Raw genomic sequence first — 15,345 nt, forward strand, 5'->3', positions numbered from 1 at the left:
CGAGCACGCGCGCAACTCGCGCCCGCCCCACAGCCCCCCCTTTACACACACACACACACACACACACACACATATACACATACAGATCCATAGGCACTTCTCTGCCTCTCCTTCTCCCGGTGAACTCGCCTGCCTCGGAGGCGGGAGGGGCTGGTGCCGCCGCCGCCACACTCCGGCTGCTCCCGGGCGCCGCGGGTGGGGGAGGGGAGATCTCGCGCCGCCGCCGCGCGCTCCTCCCCCCTTCTCCCCCGCCTTCTCCTCCCTCAGCGTTCCGAGGCCCGGGCGGCTCGGCCCAATGAGGAGCGGCGTTGCTGGCAGGTGGGGAGTGTTTTTGTTTTGGGTTGAAGTTGAGGCTGAGGAGAGAGCCGAGCTAGCGACGAGCAGCCGTTGTGGCCGCCCGCGCCGCGGGAGGTGGTGGAGGCCCTGCTGGAGCCGAGAGGTCTCCTCCGCGTCTGTCGGCCCCGGCTTTGCCCCTCTTCCACCTCCTCCCCGTCCCGGCTCTCCCGGGCCTGCCCTGGGCCCCCAGTCTTTCCACTCCACACGCCGCAGCGCCCGGCCCGGGCCGCACCCGCCGTCCCCATGAGGAGGGACGTGAACGGAGTGACCAAGAGCAGGTTTGAGGTGTGAGCATGGGGGGCTTGGGCGGCGTGAGGAAGACCAGTCCGGTTTTCTTACCCGAAACATTTGCTCCGCACGGAGCCTCCTCCCTTGCGTTCGCCGCCACCCACCCACCCACCGGTGGCGGTGCCAGACTTCTCTCCCCATTCTCGTGATCCGAAAGCCCAATGTAGCCCGGCTTCCCTAGTCCTCCCGACTCTTCGCCTTCTCCCACCCTCGGGCCCCGGCGGAAGATTAGCTCTGGCGCCCTAATTCCCCCCTCCCCCCAGGATCACTCAGCTTTCCATTCTTTATACAACCCTTGGCTTGCCTCCTTCCACCCGGTAGAAAAATCATCACGGCTCCGATCGACCAGACCTTCTTTTTTTCTGCCACCTTCCTTGTGAAACGTTTGTTGTCTGTAGAAGGGGGAAATTATGGGCCAGGGGCCGTTTCTCCGAGTTTGAGACCTTGATTAAACTAGGGAAGCAAGTGTGTTAGACTGGATGATAGAGGCGACCACGGGTTTTCGGTGCTGTTTGGTTTGGGTATTGTTCTGATATTTCCTCTTCTTTCCCGTTTAGTCTGTACTTTTGTATCTTATTGTTTCTGGGAACTTAGATGTCTACAGTTTTGAGATTGGGACGAAAGTCTGACACTTCAGAAAATCCATTCTGGCCTGTTTGTCTCGGGAATTTTTCCTCCTCTGGCGAAGGAGGTTTGAATTCATGGTATTAAGGAATGGACTGTCTGTCTTTGGAGAATAGTCACAGTGTATGGAAGGAATTCCTTTGGGAAGTGAAGTATTCTAATTACTGATGAATTGCAATAGTATAATAATATACGGGAAGGTTCACTGAGGGTATGAGAGAGAAAGAAACTTATACAACAAGAAGAGTAAATGTTACCTGGCCTTTTCTGGCAGAGAATCAAGCTGCCCTGGGATCACTCACAGCTCAGTGTACATCTCACTGGGTGTTTTTTTTATCTCCACTTGAAAGATGCAGTTGTAAGACAGTGGTGAATCAGTGTCAGGAAACTCACCAACTACGTGCAAGAGGTGAAAGTTTTACCTAAGGATTATCAATTTAGTCTATTCCTTGATTACTCTTTATGCTTATAGGGAAAATATTTGAATTTATCAACAAAGATCAAGATAGGAAGTGTTTGGGGAAAGTTTAAATTCATAGCTACAGTATTACTGTTGCAGGTTAGGAGAGGAGAAAATCAAGGAATTGGACTTCTTAGAGTTTTCATATTTAACTTAATCATGGGAAGAAAGTATTATTCTAGATAATTATTTGGTGTATACGTTAATAGGACTTGGTGTTGCCGTAATGTAGAAGGCCCCAATAAGGTAAATTTATGGTGGTTTCACATTCAATGCTACTGTAAAAGTACAGAATATCATTAAAATTACTGAATAGACAGCAGTTAACAAGAATTTTTCTTTTTTTTGGCGGCTGGCCTGTGCGGAGATCTGAACCCTTGACCTTGGTGTTACTTAACAGAAATTTTGAAAGGGAGTCCCAAATACTGAAGATTTGAGTGGGTGGTGGCCTTTTGCAACTGTAATTAGCTCTTCATCATTTTGCTGTTTAGGTTGTTGAATAATTGTTGGAAAGAATTTTCTTGAATTCTTCAAGAAAATTTTCTTAAATTTCTTAAAGAAAATTTACTGCTTCATGAAGCACATCAGTTTACCTTAATTGTTACGTAGCAGGCAACTAAAGTTTCTAAATATGATCTGAGAAAGTTTAAAAAGATTAAGGAGGTAAAAAATACTTCTTGTGTAGTATTCGTGATTAAAGTGTTTGTTTATGAACCAAAGGCTATTCTTTTAGTATGTTGTGAAGTATTCCATGACAGAATACAGATGAGAGTGGCTAGAAATGATGTGTTGAGCTTTATTATTTAAGCATTTCTTAAAACCATTTACCTCTTTATTGACCTAATTTACAAGTAGGAAGATAATTAGTAAACTGGCTTTTTATGAGGTAATAAACATTGCTAATTCATTGAAAATATGTTAAATATTTACTTTCAATCAATAAAAGATGTAGGCAAATAAAGCAGGCTTTTGACATCTAAAACAATTATATTGAATGGTATTTTTAAATTTTTATTTATTTATTTTTTGCGGCTGGCCCATAAGGGGATCTGAACCCTTGACCTTGGTGTTACAACACCATGCTTTAACCAAGTGTGCTTTAACCAGCCAGCCCTGATTTTTTTTAAATCCTCAAAATTACAGAACACTTATTAAAGAACTGAAAATTTTACTATTGTAAGCAGATAGCTGATCTCTCAATGAGAATTTTTGTGAATGCTGGAAATCTTTATGGCAAATAATGGCTAATTTCAAATTGTGGTTATGGTTAATACAAAAAGCGAAAAGATTTATTTTTCTTGGGGAAGATAACTGGTTTATGATCTTTTCATAGCTGATTGATTAAAATTCTTTTATCTGGAATGTTTTATGTTGTACCCTTTTGAATGTTGTAACTGGGGGCCTCGCACTTTAAATCTCACAGTCGGGGGTAGAGTGGTAGAAAAAGATTTTTTAAGTTAAAACCAAAGGAAGGTAGGGCCGAGCCTGTGGCGCACTCGGGAGAGTGCGGCGCTGGGAGCGCGGCAACGCTCCCGCCGCGGGTTCGGATCCTATATAGGACTGGCCGGTGCACTCACTGGCTGAGTGCCGGTCATGAAAAAGACAAAAAAAAAAAAAAAAAAAAAAAAAACCAAAGGAAGGTATATCTGTGAGCCAGATATGTAGCATCCTGTAGAATAGACAAAGAAGATGACTTTTGGATAAAGAGTTTAAGAGATCTAAAGATGTGAAAATTTGTGTTGTGCCTTGCTGTTTCACCTTAGCATTAAATCTATACAATAATAATCTGCAGAGGTTGACATAGTGTATGCTGAACTGTGTTAGTCGCTAAATTGAAATTCATCATTTAAATACTTTTTATTATATTACTTACAGTGAAATTTGCTTTGTGGCAAATTTTAATAATTTTCTTTCAAGCTTAATGATGGTTATTGAGTGTTTTCTACATGCCAGGTACTGAGCTAGATGTTTTAAGTCAATTACTTACAATTCTCGCAATTCTGTTTTACAGTTGAGGAAAGTGAGGGCTTGAGAGGTTAAGTAAGGTGTTCAAGTGGCACAGCTAGTGATGGGGGAGCCAAGATTCCAATCTGCATTTTTGTGACTCCACGCTGTCATTCTGCTCTGTTTTTAGCATAACTTAGCAGAAAGCCCATAAAATGTGTGGAAAAGAGCTTTCCTAAAGTTCTTTATCCGGTATATTTTATTTTTTATTTGCTGTCAAGAGAGAGAATCTATCCTTCATTTTAAGTGCCATAACTGACATTATCTTAACATTCAATGAGATTAGTGACAGATACATTTAAATGTCTAGGCTAGTTCTTGAATCAAAGTTTAGATTTTTTTTTTGGTTAAGTCTCTCTTTGTCATACTGTTAGTAGCTCCATTACAAGGATGTAGGGAGAAAATTTTATCTTATTTGAGTGTATTAAAAAATCTAACAGTTAAGAAAAAAGTCAAAGTGGTAACATTAATTGACGTTCAGATACTATTTTATGGTTTAAACAGTGCCTGGAGATGTTAAAGGCACATAAATTAGAAACTGATATGCTCCAGTTTGGTTTCATTGTTATTTTTCATTATATCTCACTAGGTTATGGTATTTCTTTGCCTTCTTGCTTCATTTTATCAATTTAATTTATCCAAAATAACAAAAATCATAAAATGTGCCATGGCAGAAAGAACATACTACCTTGGGAATTAAGGGACAGTGGGTATTAATTAGTTAATCTTGATATTTGCTACCAACTAACTGTAACTTTGGTAATTTCTTTTCTCTTCTCTAACTTGGCCATTTTCCCTCCTCTGCAAAACAAGGAAGGTAGAATCAGTCATTGAAGTACCTTTTGTTCCAGAATCCTATGAATATGTGATTTTTGAATAAAAGCAAAGGACTTTTCCCATGGCCATTTCTTCTGAAACAGCCACACCAATATTTTGTTTAAGTTTGTAGACTCAGTCTCACAATACTGTTAAGGCTGCAATAAAACCTTTTTATCCTCTAACCTAAAGAACATTTTGCATAGTGAATAACCATGTTTTCCAAATTGGTGCCTGTGGAAATGTTATATATTTTTCCACTGGGTGAGAGTCATTTGTTTCACTCTTTGAAAAGCCTTGCTATGGGAAAGAGTACTAGTAAAACTAAAGAATTTTGTTTTTAACTCTCTAGAAATGAGTTGAAAGCAATTATCTAACATTAAATTATCTAACGTTATAGAAAGTCTAGGCTTTTTAGGCCCATTCAGACTATCTGTCCTTTTTGAATAGTGTTATTAATGTTTCTTTATTGCATAATCATGGATCTTTTTATCTTTTGAAACAGGGTACTTACATGTATCATGTACTTACATTGTAGCATCCATTATTTAAAAATCAACATGGATATGAAAAACAGATAAACCATAACATATTGAAAATTACTATGTTTTCCATTAAGTCATTAAAAAATCTTTAGCTTGGCAAAAACTTCACAAAATGTATTCTTGATATTTAAGTCCTGTATTCTTAGGTGTAATCTATTTTTGTATTGAAGATTTTCATTCATTAAATCAATATTTCTGTTAGAAGTAGTCATTTCTAAAGTCTTATATTATGTGTTAGGTCACTTGTTGGTTTTAACTGTTAGTGTTGTTGATGCTTTTTAATCTTAATTTTGAAAATCCTTCTATTTTCACCCCCAAAGATGTCTCTTTTCTAACCTTGGTCTTATTTTTCTTGCAAATTTAGAAGTGCTTTTGTTATAGGACATTCCTATCCCTTAGATTACCGATTCCCAACTGGTGACAGATTGGAAACTGAATTAAAAATTCCAGCAATCTAACTAGTACTGCGGTTTTGGGAGGGTATTTTTAGATGTTCAAAATAAAATATTCTGTGACACCAGGAAAATCCAAGGGAGGAAAGGAGAAGAAGAATGCCGTTAAACTGACCAAATTTAGCTGCTTGTGCATAGTTGTCTTTACATTGTTTTCTACTAGATCTTCCAGACTATTCTTTGATCAGATCCCCACCCAAAAAATTAGACCCCAGACCCAGAAAAAATTAGGCTTTCCACTGTGATTTTATAGTTTTATGCCTTAATGAACTTGGATTTATTTGATAAGATATTTTAGCCTCATAGCAACTAACAGTAGGTGGTGGTACTGAACTATGCAATGGTATTTGTGTTTGATTCATCTTGCTTAATTATGTAACTTTAAAAAACAAAGGTATGTATTCAGATGTGATAAATCCTAAAAGAATTTGCATTTGCTTTTGAAGACTGCTTTTGTTAAAAGAATGATTTTACTGGGTACTTATTTTCAGCAAATATCAAATAACTATTTAGTAGGTATGTGAGTTATAACTATAGGGAAGTCACCTTTTTATTCCCTTATCATGTATCCTCAAACTTGGTTTTATGATATTCTTTTGGCTTTAATAAGCCTCATGTCTGACAGTTGTAGTCAGATGGAAATGTAATTGGTTTAATAGTTTAATTTGTGCTCAGTCTCTTTAGTTGCTATGAGGTTAAAGTCACTGCTGTGGGTTAAGTGTGTCCCCCAAAGGTTCATGTGTTGGAAATTTAATCTCTACTATAACAGAGTTAAGAGGGTGGGAAATCCTATTAAGGTAATTGAAAGGTGGGGCCTCTAAGAGGGGATTAGATTATAAGGACTGTACCCTTGTGAATGGATTAATCCATTGATGATTTAATGGTTGGTAATTGGTATAGTTCTGATAGCTTTGAAAGGGGAGCAAGTGGGGAAGTTAGCTTTCTTCCCCAGCCTATGTGATCCCTGCATTGCTGTGGAGAGTTCCCACACAGAAGGCCCTCACCATTTGTGTTCCCTGGACTTTGGACTTCCCAGCTCCTAAAACTGTAAGAAATAAATTCTATTTATTTGTAAATTACCCAATTTAAGGTATTCTGTTATAAGCAACACTAATGGAATAATACAGTCACCTATTAGATCATGGTAAGTGAGGATTTAGTCAATTATGAAATAGATATTGGCAATTTCTGCTGTTATTTTTGTCTTTGATCCCAGGAATTTCTGGTCACAACTGAAAAAGGGACCATGAAAGTAAGGTAGTAAATTGATCTTAGGCATTACTTTGGCGCTAAGAGAAATTATATCTAACAGTATGGAGGTGAAGGTTGGCAATATATCAAATGCTGTCCAAACTCGTACAGTCAGATATACCAACTATTGTAGTGTTTCTTGGTGTGACTTTCTGATGAACTGGAGGATGCAGGCAAATATAATTTCGTGATCATTTCAAAGTGAAAACTGGAAAAGTATTCTCAGTTTTACTTCCAGTTTGCAATAAGAAGATGCCATATGTATAGCTATTCTGGGCATTTCATGTTTGCTTTACTATCTGCAGAGTGAGGTATTTTATGTGACAGGAGGTGCAGGTAAAAAGAAAATGGTAAAATTTCTAGACTAGGTCAGGTTCTTAAATGTAGAGTACCTGCCTTTATGCATATGTCACTCTGTGTTGACAGGCCCAGAGAAGGTCATTCAACTCATTAATATCCTGAGTTGCAATTACCAACAAAGAGCTACTTTTGTTTTGTTCTTTTGTTTTCTTTTTTTTCCTTTTTAGAGGTGGGTGGGGAAAAGAAAAAAAAAGGGAAAAGGGATTTGCAGTTCTCAGCAAATGAACAATTTGTATGTTAGCTGCAAGGTTTTCCAGAGTTCTCATTTTTCCAGAGTTTCTTATTTTATCCCCCATCTTGTTTTTTGAACCAGATCATCTGTGTATTTTAATGTTCTAATTTTGAAATTAATTTGGGTATGGAGAGAGTGAAAGTATTAAGGCAGTGTCATCAGGATTTTGCAAAGGGAAATAATTCAGTTCTGAACTGTGTAACAAAAAGTACTCATATACGTGTTTGTGTGTATTATATGTACTCTAGTGAAGTTCTAGTGTTACTGGTATCTATGTGACTGTGGGTAAGTTACCTCTCTGGACCTGCATTGTCTCAACAGTACGGTTCCCTCCAGCATGGAAATTCTGTAATTCTCTATAAAGAGATTAGATGGTCAATTTATTGCCAATGTTCTTAAACGTCTTTGCTTACAACTGGTAGTAAAGAAAAGCCAATTAGTCATTGTAATCTTATCCTATATGCTGCTTTGGATTCCTGCTTGCTTTTGCCCTGAATTCTGATGAAAAATGGCAGTGGACACGGGGGGGAAAGAGTCTGCAGTATATCTAACCAAACAAACACCTTTGCCAATGAGTATAATGATTATGTGATATCCTGGGTTCAGTTTGCTGTGGTACCTATTTCTTAGAATGAGTTTGAGCCCTGGCATTGCTCCTTACTATCTGTGTGACCTTGGAGAAATTCTTTAATCTCTCTGAGTCTCAAATTTTCAATCTCCAGAATGGGTATAGTACCTACTGCACTGGATTGTGAGGATTAAATTCTATAATGTTTGTAACAACATTTAGCAAGTTGTGTACCATACATTAAGAGTTCAATTAACAATGCCTGTTATATTATTTTGTAGAGTAGAAGTATTTATAAAATGACTTTTTATAAATTAGTATGTTAAATGCTTTAAAGGAACTTATCGTTTAAAAGAAAAATCCTTTTACAAAGGCAAGAATGTAACTAATCATCCCTTTATTTATCTGAGTCAGTTTTAAATATTGGGTTTATTAAACAGAAACACCTTGAATTTTAATAAATCTAATTGAACATAATGATTTAGTGGTGTTTTAATCTGGAGTTTATACTGTAGCCATTATTGTACTCATTGTTAGGGAAATGTGGATAGATGTCTCCTAAGATGAGAATCTGGCACCAGATTGTAAGTGGACATTTAAAACATTGGATTGGTCAGTTTTTAACCTCAGACACTGGTCATTCTTCCTTCTCTGATTAACAGAAAATAAAGCTATGATGTGACTGAACACAGACAAGTAGAGATACATTTATTTTTGAACTGGAGCACTGCATTGCTAATACCCTTCCCTGACACTCATCCTCATCAGTTTTTTGAAAATTGTTTGTGTGTCCTTCATGTAAAGAAGCTCGTTGAAAAAAAATCACATCACAACTTATTTCTGCAACCCACTTGTAGAAAAGAAACCTGATATATTTTGGAAATCTCCTTGAATAAATTACAACATTTATTTAATGCCATAATTTTTCCAGCGTACTGTCACAAATGGTAACTGCAAGAAGGTAAGAGATTTAGTTAATACTCCATATTCTTAGTCACAGCTGATTGGGGTTACCCCAGATCTACTTTTTAAAAGCACAACAACAAAAAAATGCAGCTTCACAAAAAAAAAAAAAAAAAAAATGCGACTTTACTGAGGTCAACACATTCCTTAATAAAGAATCATTGTATTTAGATTATATGTCTCAAAAGGTGGATTATAGGCCCTCAGGGTCATAAATTTCATCTGAGCTCATCAGTCTCTGGTCCAGACAGAAAGGTTTGGCCTAAATGTAGGAATCAAGATATCAAGAGACCTAATCTTGGTGCTACTGTGAACTCACATTGATCCCTGAGGAAAACCACTTAAACTCTCTTTGTCTTTACAGCTCTAAAATGAGATTTCCAATATTTATTATCCTGTCATAATACAAACTGGATTAATGTTAGTTAAAAATTAAGCCCCAAACTCTTGCTTTTTAATAGTACTCCCAGAGACAAAGGGATATTATTAAGGAGAAATAAATGAAACTCAATTTCATTTATTACAACTAAAGACACTAGTAGAGATAAATAGGATGGCCTTGAAAATCACCAGTGAAGTTTTGCACAATACTAATCCCCGGAAATCACCCCATCCTTTGATGAGAAATAGGTCTGGGCATGCATGTTTCCTAGAAGTTTCCCAAGAGATAGCAATATAAATTTCTGTTAGAGAAACATTGGGATAAGGAAGACAAAGGTAACTTATATTTGCAACTTGAACTCCAAGGGGAATAGTTTTACATCTTATAAAATCATTATTACTTTTCTCATGTTTTTCTCCTGGATAGGTTAGCCCTGAAAACAAGGTATAATATAAAATGTGCAGCACCTAAAATATAGTTATTTTATATGTTCAAATACACCCAGTTTCACTAATGAAACTACCGTACCACACTATGCTGCCCCACAGCTACCAAGAACAAATAGATCCAGGAGTTTAGAAAAGTTTTTCTGACCTCATCTAGGGCTCAGAAAATCAAAGTGTAGAAAACCAAGGCATTGTTATTGGTAGTTCAGTTCTGTTCATTTATTTAGCACCTACTGTGTGTCAGATTGATAGGTGTTAGAGGTACAAAGATGCTCCAAGATGTTGTCTCTGCCTCGGAGTTTGTAGGTCTAGTTAGGAAGAATGATATATGAGAAAAATAATTTAGTGTTCTGGTAAATGCAGTAATAGATGTGTGGGAAGGTGATAACTAATTTCATGAGACGTGTTCATACTTTCTGTAATCCTCACCCTGCCTATGTGACTTGCATTATATTTTATTTAGTACTTTTAAAAGAAAATACAATCCATTGACTCTGCTTTTTAGAAATATTAGCACTTTACTGTCAGAAGTAAGTATTCTTTAAAAAAAATAAATACAAGTGTGTATTACTTATCCTTCTCTGTGACATTCTTTCCATTGGTCCATAGAGGACCAAGGAAAAAGATGGGCAGGTTTTTGCTAGTTAATTCTTTGGTTTTACTGATACATCTTTAGGGAAATGAAATAGTAGCACTATTAATGATAGAGCTAATCAGAGTAGCTGCTTCTCTCTTAAGTCTGACATTCCCCAGTGATTTAAGCAGAAATTAAACATGATTAGAAAAAGTAACTTTAATCAGTGGTTCCAGGTTTACTGTATATAGTGTGTAGTTATACGTGTAACACTCCATTTGTTTTTAAGGCAAAGAATATGTCTTGTTAGAGGTATTTATGAATGACTGTATAATGCTGTACCTCATATACAAGTATGTAGGGTATCCTGCTAAGCCTCCTTCACCAGAACGGCTATTTTGAACTATCTCAAGTAACAAATTAATGTAGTATTTTACATATTAAAAAGTATGTTCGTATTTATAACTTTATTTGAACTTAATTAAAAAAAAACCTTTTTATGTTAGATAGAGGATATTTCTCAGTTATTTTATAGATAAGAAAGGTGCTCAAAAAGGCTGTCATTTTCCCAACATTAAATAGCTAAGTATAAGAGCCAGACCCTTAGTGAAGTTGACTTGAAGTCTGTTGTACTTGTCTCTTGTGTATACGTACTAAGAATGAGTTGTTTTGAACTATTCATCCCTTCTAACTCATTCTTCTTTTGGCCCATAGCAGGCTTTTATAAGATGTTTGGTTAGGATTAACACTTGAGTTTGTGGCCATAGAATTGAGCAAGGTTAATTGTGTAGGGACTGTATAGTATGAAGATTAGAGCTATGTTTTGTCTTATTAGCCATACTTACCAACCAATTTAAGTCACTCCCCATTTAAACAATCGTGAAATATTCTGTGTAAACCCCACCAAGCAGTAAATTCCTTCCAGGTACTTTGCAGTAAATCACAGTTGGACCAAAAGCTGTTAGTATGTAATTCATATATTGAGTGAAACTGATCTGATTACCTTCTTTAGTGTAATTTTTCCTCATAAAGACCAGGAATGAGATATTAAAAGTTTTATAACATTAAGAATTTGTAGAACTTTGAGTATAACTTTATAAGGCTTCAATATTCAGACTTTTTGCAAGATTTCTTTTTGGGTTTGACATATAAAGTTTGGGTAATGCTTTACTTAATTTCAGATAATTTATTAATTAAAGATGGAAAATGGCAAGTATACTACTATTGAGTTAAAATAATAAAAATTAAGGATATAGTATTTTGTGAATAAGTATAGAGAGACATTTCTAGGTAAAAGATCAAGTAGGTTTTGTTAATTGGGAAATTGGTTAATGGACACAAAGAACAATTGCATATTGTAATGATCAGTAAGTTAACTAACTATCCTGATTTGACCATCACATATTGTACACAGCTATTGATAGTCAACTTTGTACCCTGCAGATATGTATAGTCATTTATGCTTCAGTAAAAAAATAAAATAAAAGATCAAATAGTAGAAGAGAAATAAATAGAAGAGAAATAAGTGTTTAATATAAGAAAGAATAGCAAGAAACAGTATTACCATCTTCTAAAGCATTTAAATTAATTATTATTGCAGTAATGTGAACTTTGCATTAAAAATGATCGCACCCATAAAATAGTGTTTTGGAGTTATTGTCGAGATCTGTCTGACCCTTCTAACCACTATCAAAATACGTTCAAATGAAATACATAATTAACTCATCACATTACCTTTTAAGTCTTGATGTTACTATATACCTACCTAGTATCCAGTTTTATTCTGTGTTTTACAGGTTCTGCCTGTTGTCAGATGGTTGAGGTTTAGTTGATGGTTAGTATTCCCAGTAACAGTGTTTCTTCAGAGATGAATTAACATGAGAGTGAAAAACCATAGGAGCCGATACCAAATCGGGCTGTGAACTATGGGAGAATACGTATGTTCTACGTTCTATATTATCTTCACTGGAAACAGTGTTCTTTTGTGGAATTAGGAATGTTCTTTTGTGGAATTATTACCCTTCAGGTTGAAGGTGGATAGCCAGCCACATGTATTTGTAGGTAATTACTATGCTTCGTGTTAGTGGTACTCTTTAAAAAAGGAAATAATCAGATTGAAGTCTAAGCAAAACTTCATGAAGAACTAGCTCAATAAACTTGTAGTTTTCATTCACTGTAGCTGGGTTGGACTGTGACTGGTTGACTGGTGTGCAGTCTGTGTGAAGTGTTACCCTTATTTCAGCTAAAAGAAACTTAAGCATCAACCTATTTGGCTGTCCTTAAAGTAGCTTCAGGTCCCTCCGTTTAATTTGTTTCAGTGACATGTCTTCCTTCCAGTCAGTTACATTTTACAGAAATAAGACAATTATAGGAATAGGCCTATAGTTTAGATTGGGACTGTAAATGGAGGTTAAACTGTTGCTTTAGTATTTGTTCTTGGAAGAGAGTTAAAATGTAATTTTCTATTCACCTTAAAGTGAGTTTCAGATGAAAAATAATTCTCTCTCCCTCCTCCTACCTCATTCTACAGAGAAAATCATTGTTAACTGTTTATTATGTATTCTTGTAAAAATTATGTATCTCTTTATATTTTCATATTTTTGGACAAACAAGATTATACTAGACATGTGGCTTAGCACCTTATTCCCTCCTCTTTAAAAATAAGTTTTAATTTACATAAGTCATACATGGATAAATTTTTTATTTAAAATAAAACATTTTAAGTACAGTTGGCCTTCCATATCCGTGGGTTTCACATCCATGGATTCAACCAACCCAGGATTGAAAATATTCAGGGGGAAAAAAAAGAAAAACAATAAAAAATAACAATGCAACAATAAAAAACAATACAAATAAACAATACAGTATAACAACTATTTACATAAAATTTACATTGTTTTTGGTATTATAAGTAAACTAGAGATGATTTTAAGTATAGGGGGTGTGTGTGGGTAGGTTACGCAAAAACTATACCATTTTATGTAAAGGACTTGAGCATCTGAGGATTTTGGTACGGGGTTGGGAGTTCTTGAACCAGTTGCCCCACGGATACAGAGGGACAAGTGTATAATAAAAATTCCCTCTAAAAATAGCCCTAACCCTGATCCTCACCACTGTACCCCTCTCCACTTCAAGAGATTTCAACCTCGGTGGATTATCCTTGTTGGGTTTTTTTTAATGCTTTTATGTATGTGAGTGTTTACATAATTGGCCTCATACTGTGTTTATCATTCTGAAACTTTCTCTATGCTGTGTCTTAGAGATCTCCTGGATATATTTCTTTTAATTGCTACATAGTATTCCATTATATGAATATTTCACATAATGTTCATATGATAGCTTCTTTGCTATTAATGGACCTTTAGATTATTTATTATTTTTGGCATTATAAACAAAAATGCAACAGATGTTCTTGTACATTCTCTCTTGTTTCTTTCTGGGTAAATACCAAGAAGAGGGACTTCTGGGTCATAGGGGATATATGTTTCTTTTAATTTTTTTGTTAGATACTCTCAAATTGCTTCCCAATTTATGCTTTGGCCAGTAGTAAATGAGAGAAAGATGTGTTTCCCCTCATCTTTACAAACAGTTGATGTTTTTCAACCTTTAAATTTTTACTGATAGATGAAAAATTTTGTTTTAATTTGTATTTCCTTCATTACTAATGAAGTTGTCTTCCTGTTTATTGTTTGTGCTTTATTGATCAATTTTGTTTCTTCCAGGAATTACATATTTTATCCTTTGTCAAGTTTTCTTTTTCTTCCTTTTTTTTGGCGGCTGGTGGGTGTGGGGATCAGAACCCTTGACCTTGGGGTTAAAACAGTGTGCTCTAACCAACTGGGCTAATTGGCTAGCTCCTGTCCTTTGTCAAATTTTATACTTTGGGTTGTGGGGCCCCCCCCTGCTTTTTTGTTTTTTTCTTTAAATCTCCTTTAGGCATTTTTAATAGTGGATACTAACTCTTTGTTTACCTATGTATTTGCAAAGATTATCATTGAATCTGCTTGTCTCTTTATGTTTGCTTTTTGTGTTCTCTATCCCAAGATTATAAATATCTTTCCATATTTTGTTCTAGTAGCATTATAGTTTTGCCACTGACTTAGTCCATTCCTGGCTTCCATAACAAAATACCACAGACTGGGTGATTTATAAACAGTAGAAATTTATTTCCTACAATTCTGGAGGCTGGGAAGTCCAAGATCAAGGCACCAGAAGATTCAGTATCTGGTAAAGGCTCACTCTCTGCTTCAAGATGGTGACTCTTTCTGCATCTTTACGTGGTGAAAGGGGCAGAAAGGGAATGAACATTGTGTCCTGACATGATAGAAGAGATGAAAGGGCCAGGGAACTCTCTGAAGACTCTTTTATAAGGGCATTAAATCTGTTCATGAGGGCAGAGTGCCCATGGCCTAATTTCCTCCTAAAGACCCCCCCTTAATAGTGTCACCTTGGGGTTTTTAAGTCTCAACATATGAATTTTGAAGGGACACATACATTCAAACCATAGGAGCTATGTTAAACTTTTTTTATTTTTACATGTAAGTTTTAAATTTACTTGGAGTTTATTTTATAAGGTAGAGTTCTCATTGAACTTTCCCCCCTTATTTATAGTCAGTTGTTCTAACACCATTTAGTCCATATTCTTCCCACTGATTTTGAAATGCCATTTCTATCATAACACTAATTTAAATGCATACGTAGATCTGTTTCTGAACTGTCCTCTGTTTCTTCCATCTATTTTTTATTGCCAATACCACAGTTTTAATTAATTGGCTTCATATATTAATTGGGGGGCATTAATATCTTTACAATTTTTTCCTGCCCATTCATGAACATGACATATTTATTCAGCTTTTATCAGCAAATTTTTATAGTGTTCTTTAAGATCTTGCGGTGTTTGTTTTATTTCTACATACTTTATAGTTTTAAATGTTATTACAAATGAGCTCTCTTTTTTCTGTTACATTTTCTAATCACTGATTCAGTCAGCAAATATTGTTGAGCACTATCTACATGCCTGGTATTGTTATGTGTGCTTGTATAA

General features: G+C 36.1%; 1 protein-coding gene across 1 annotated transcript in view; it reads left to right on the forward strand.

The window, feature by feature from the left end:
• Positions 1-362: 362 nt before the first annotated feature.
• Positions 363-15,345, forward strand: part of FBXL20 (F-box and leucine rich repeat protein 20) — a 116,752-nt gene continuing 101,769 nt past the window's right edge. The window contains exon 1 of the mRNA XM_063110778.1: positions 363-621. Within this exon, the coding sequence (XP_062966848.1) occupies positions 580-621 (42 nt within the window). The 5' untranslated portion in view covers positions 363-579. The remainder of the gene's footprint in view (positions 622-15,345) is intronic.

The sequence above is a fragment of the Cynocephalus volans genome, chromosome 10 (genome assembly GCF_027409185.1).
Source record: "Cynocephalus volans isolate mCynVol1 chromosome 10, mCynVol1.pri, whole genome shotgun sequence".
NCBI lineage: Eukaryota > Metazoa > Chordata > Mammalia > Dermoptera > Cynocephalidae > Cynocephalus > Cynocephalus volans.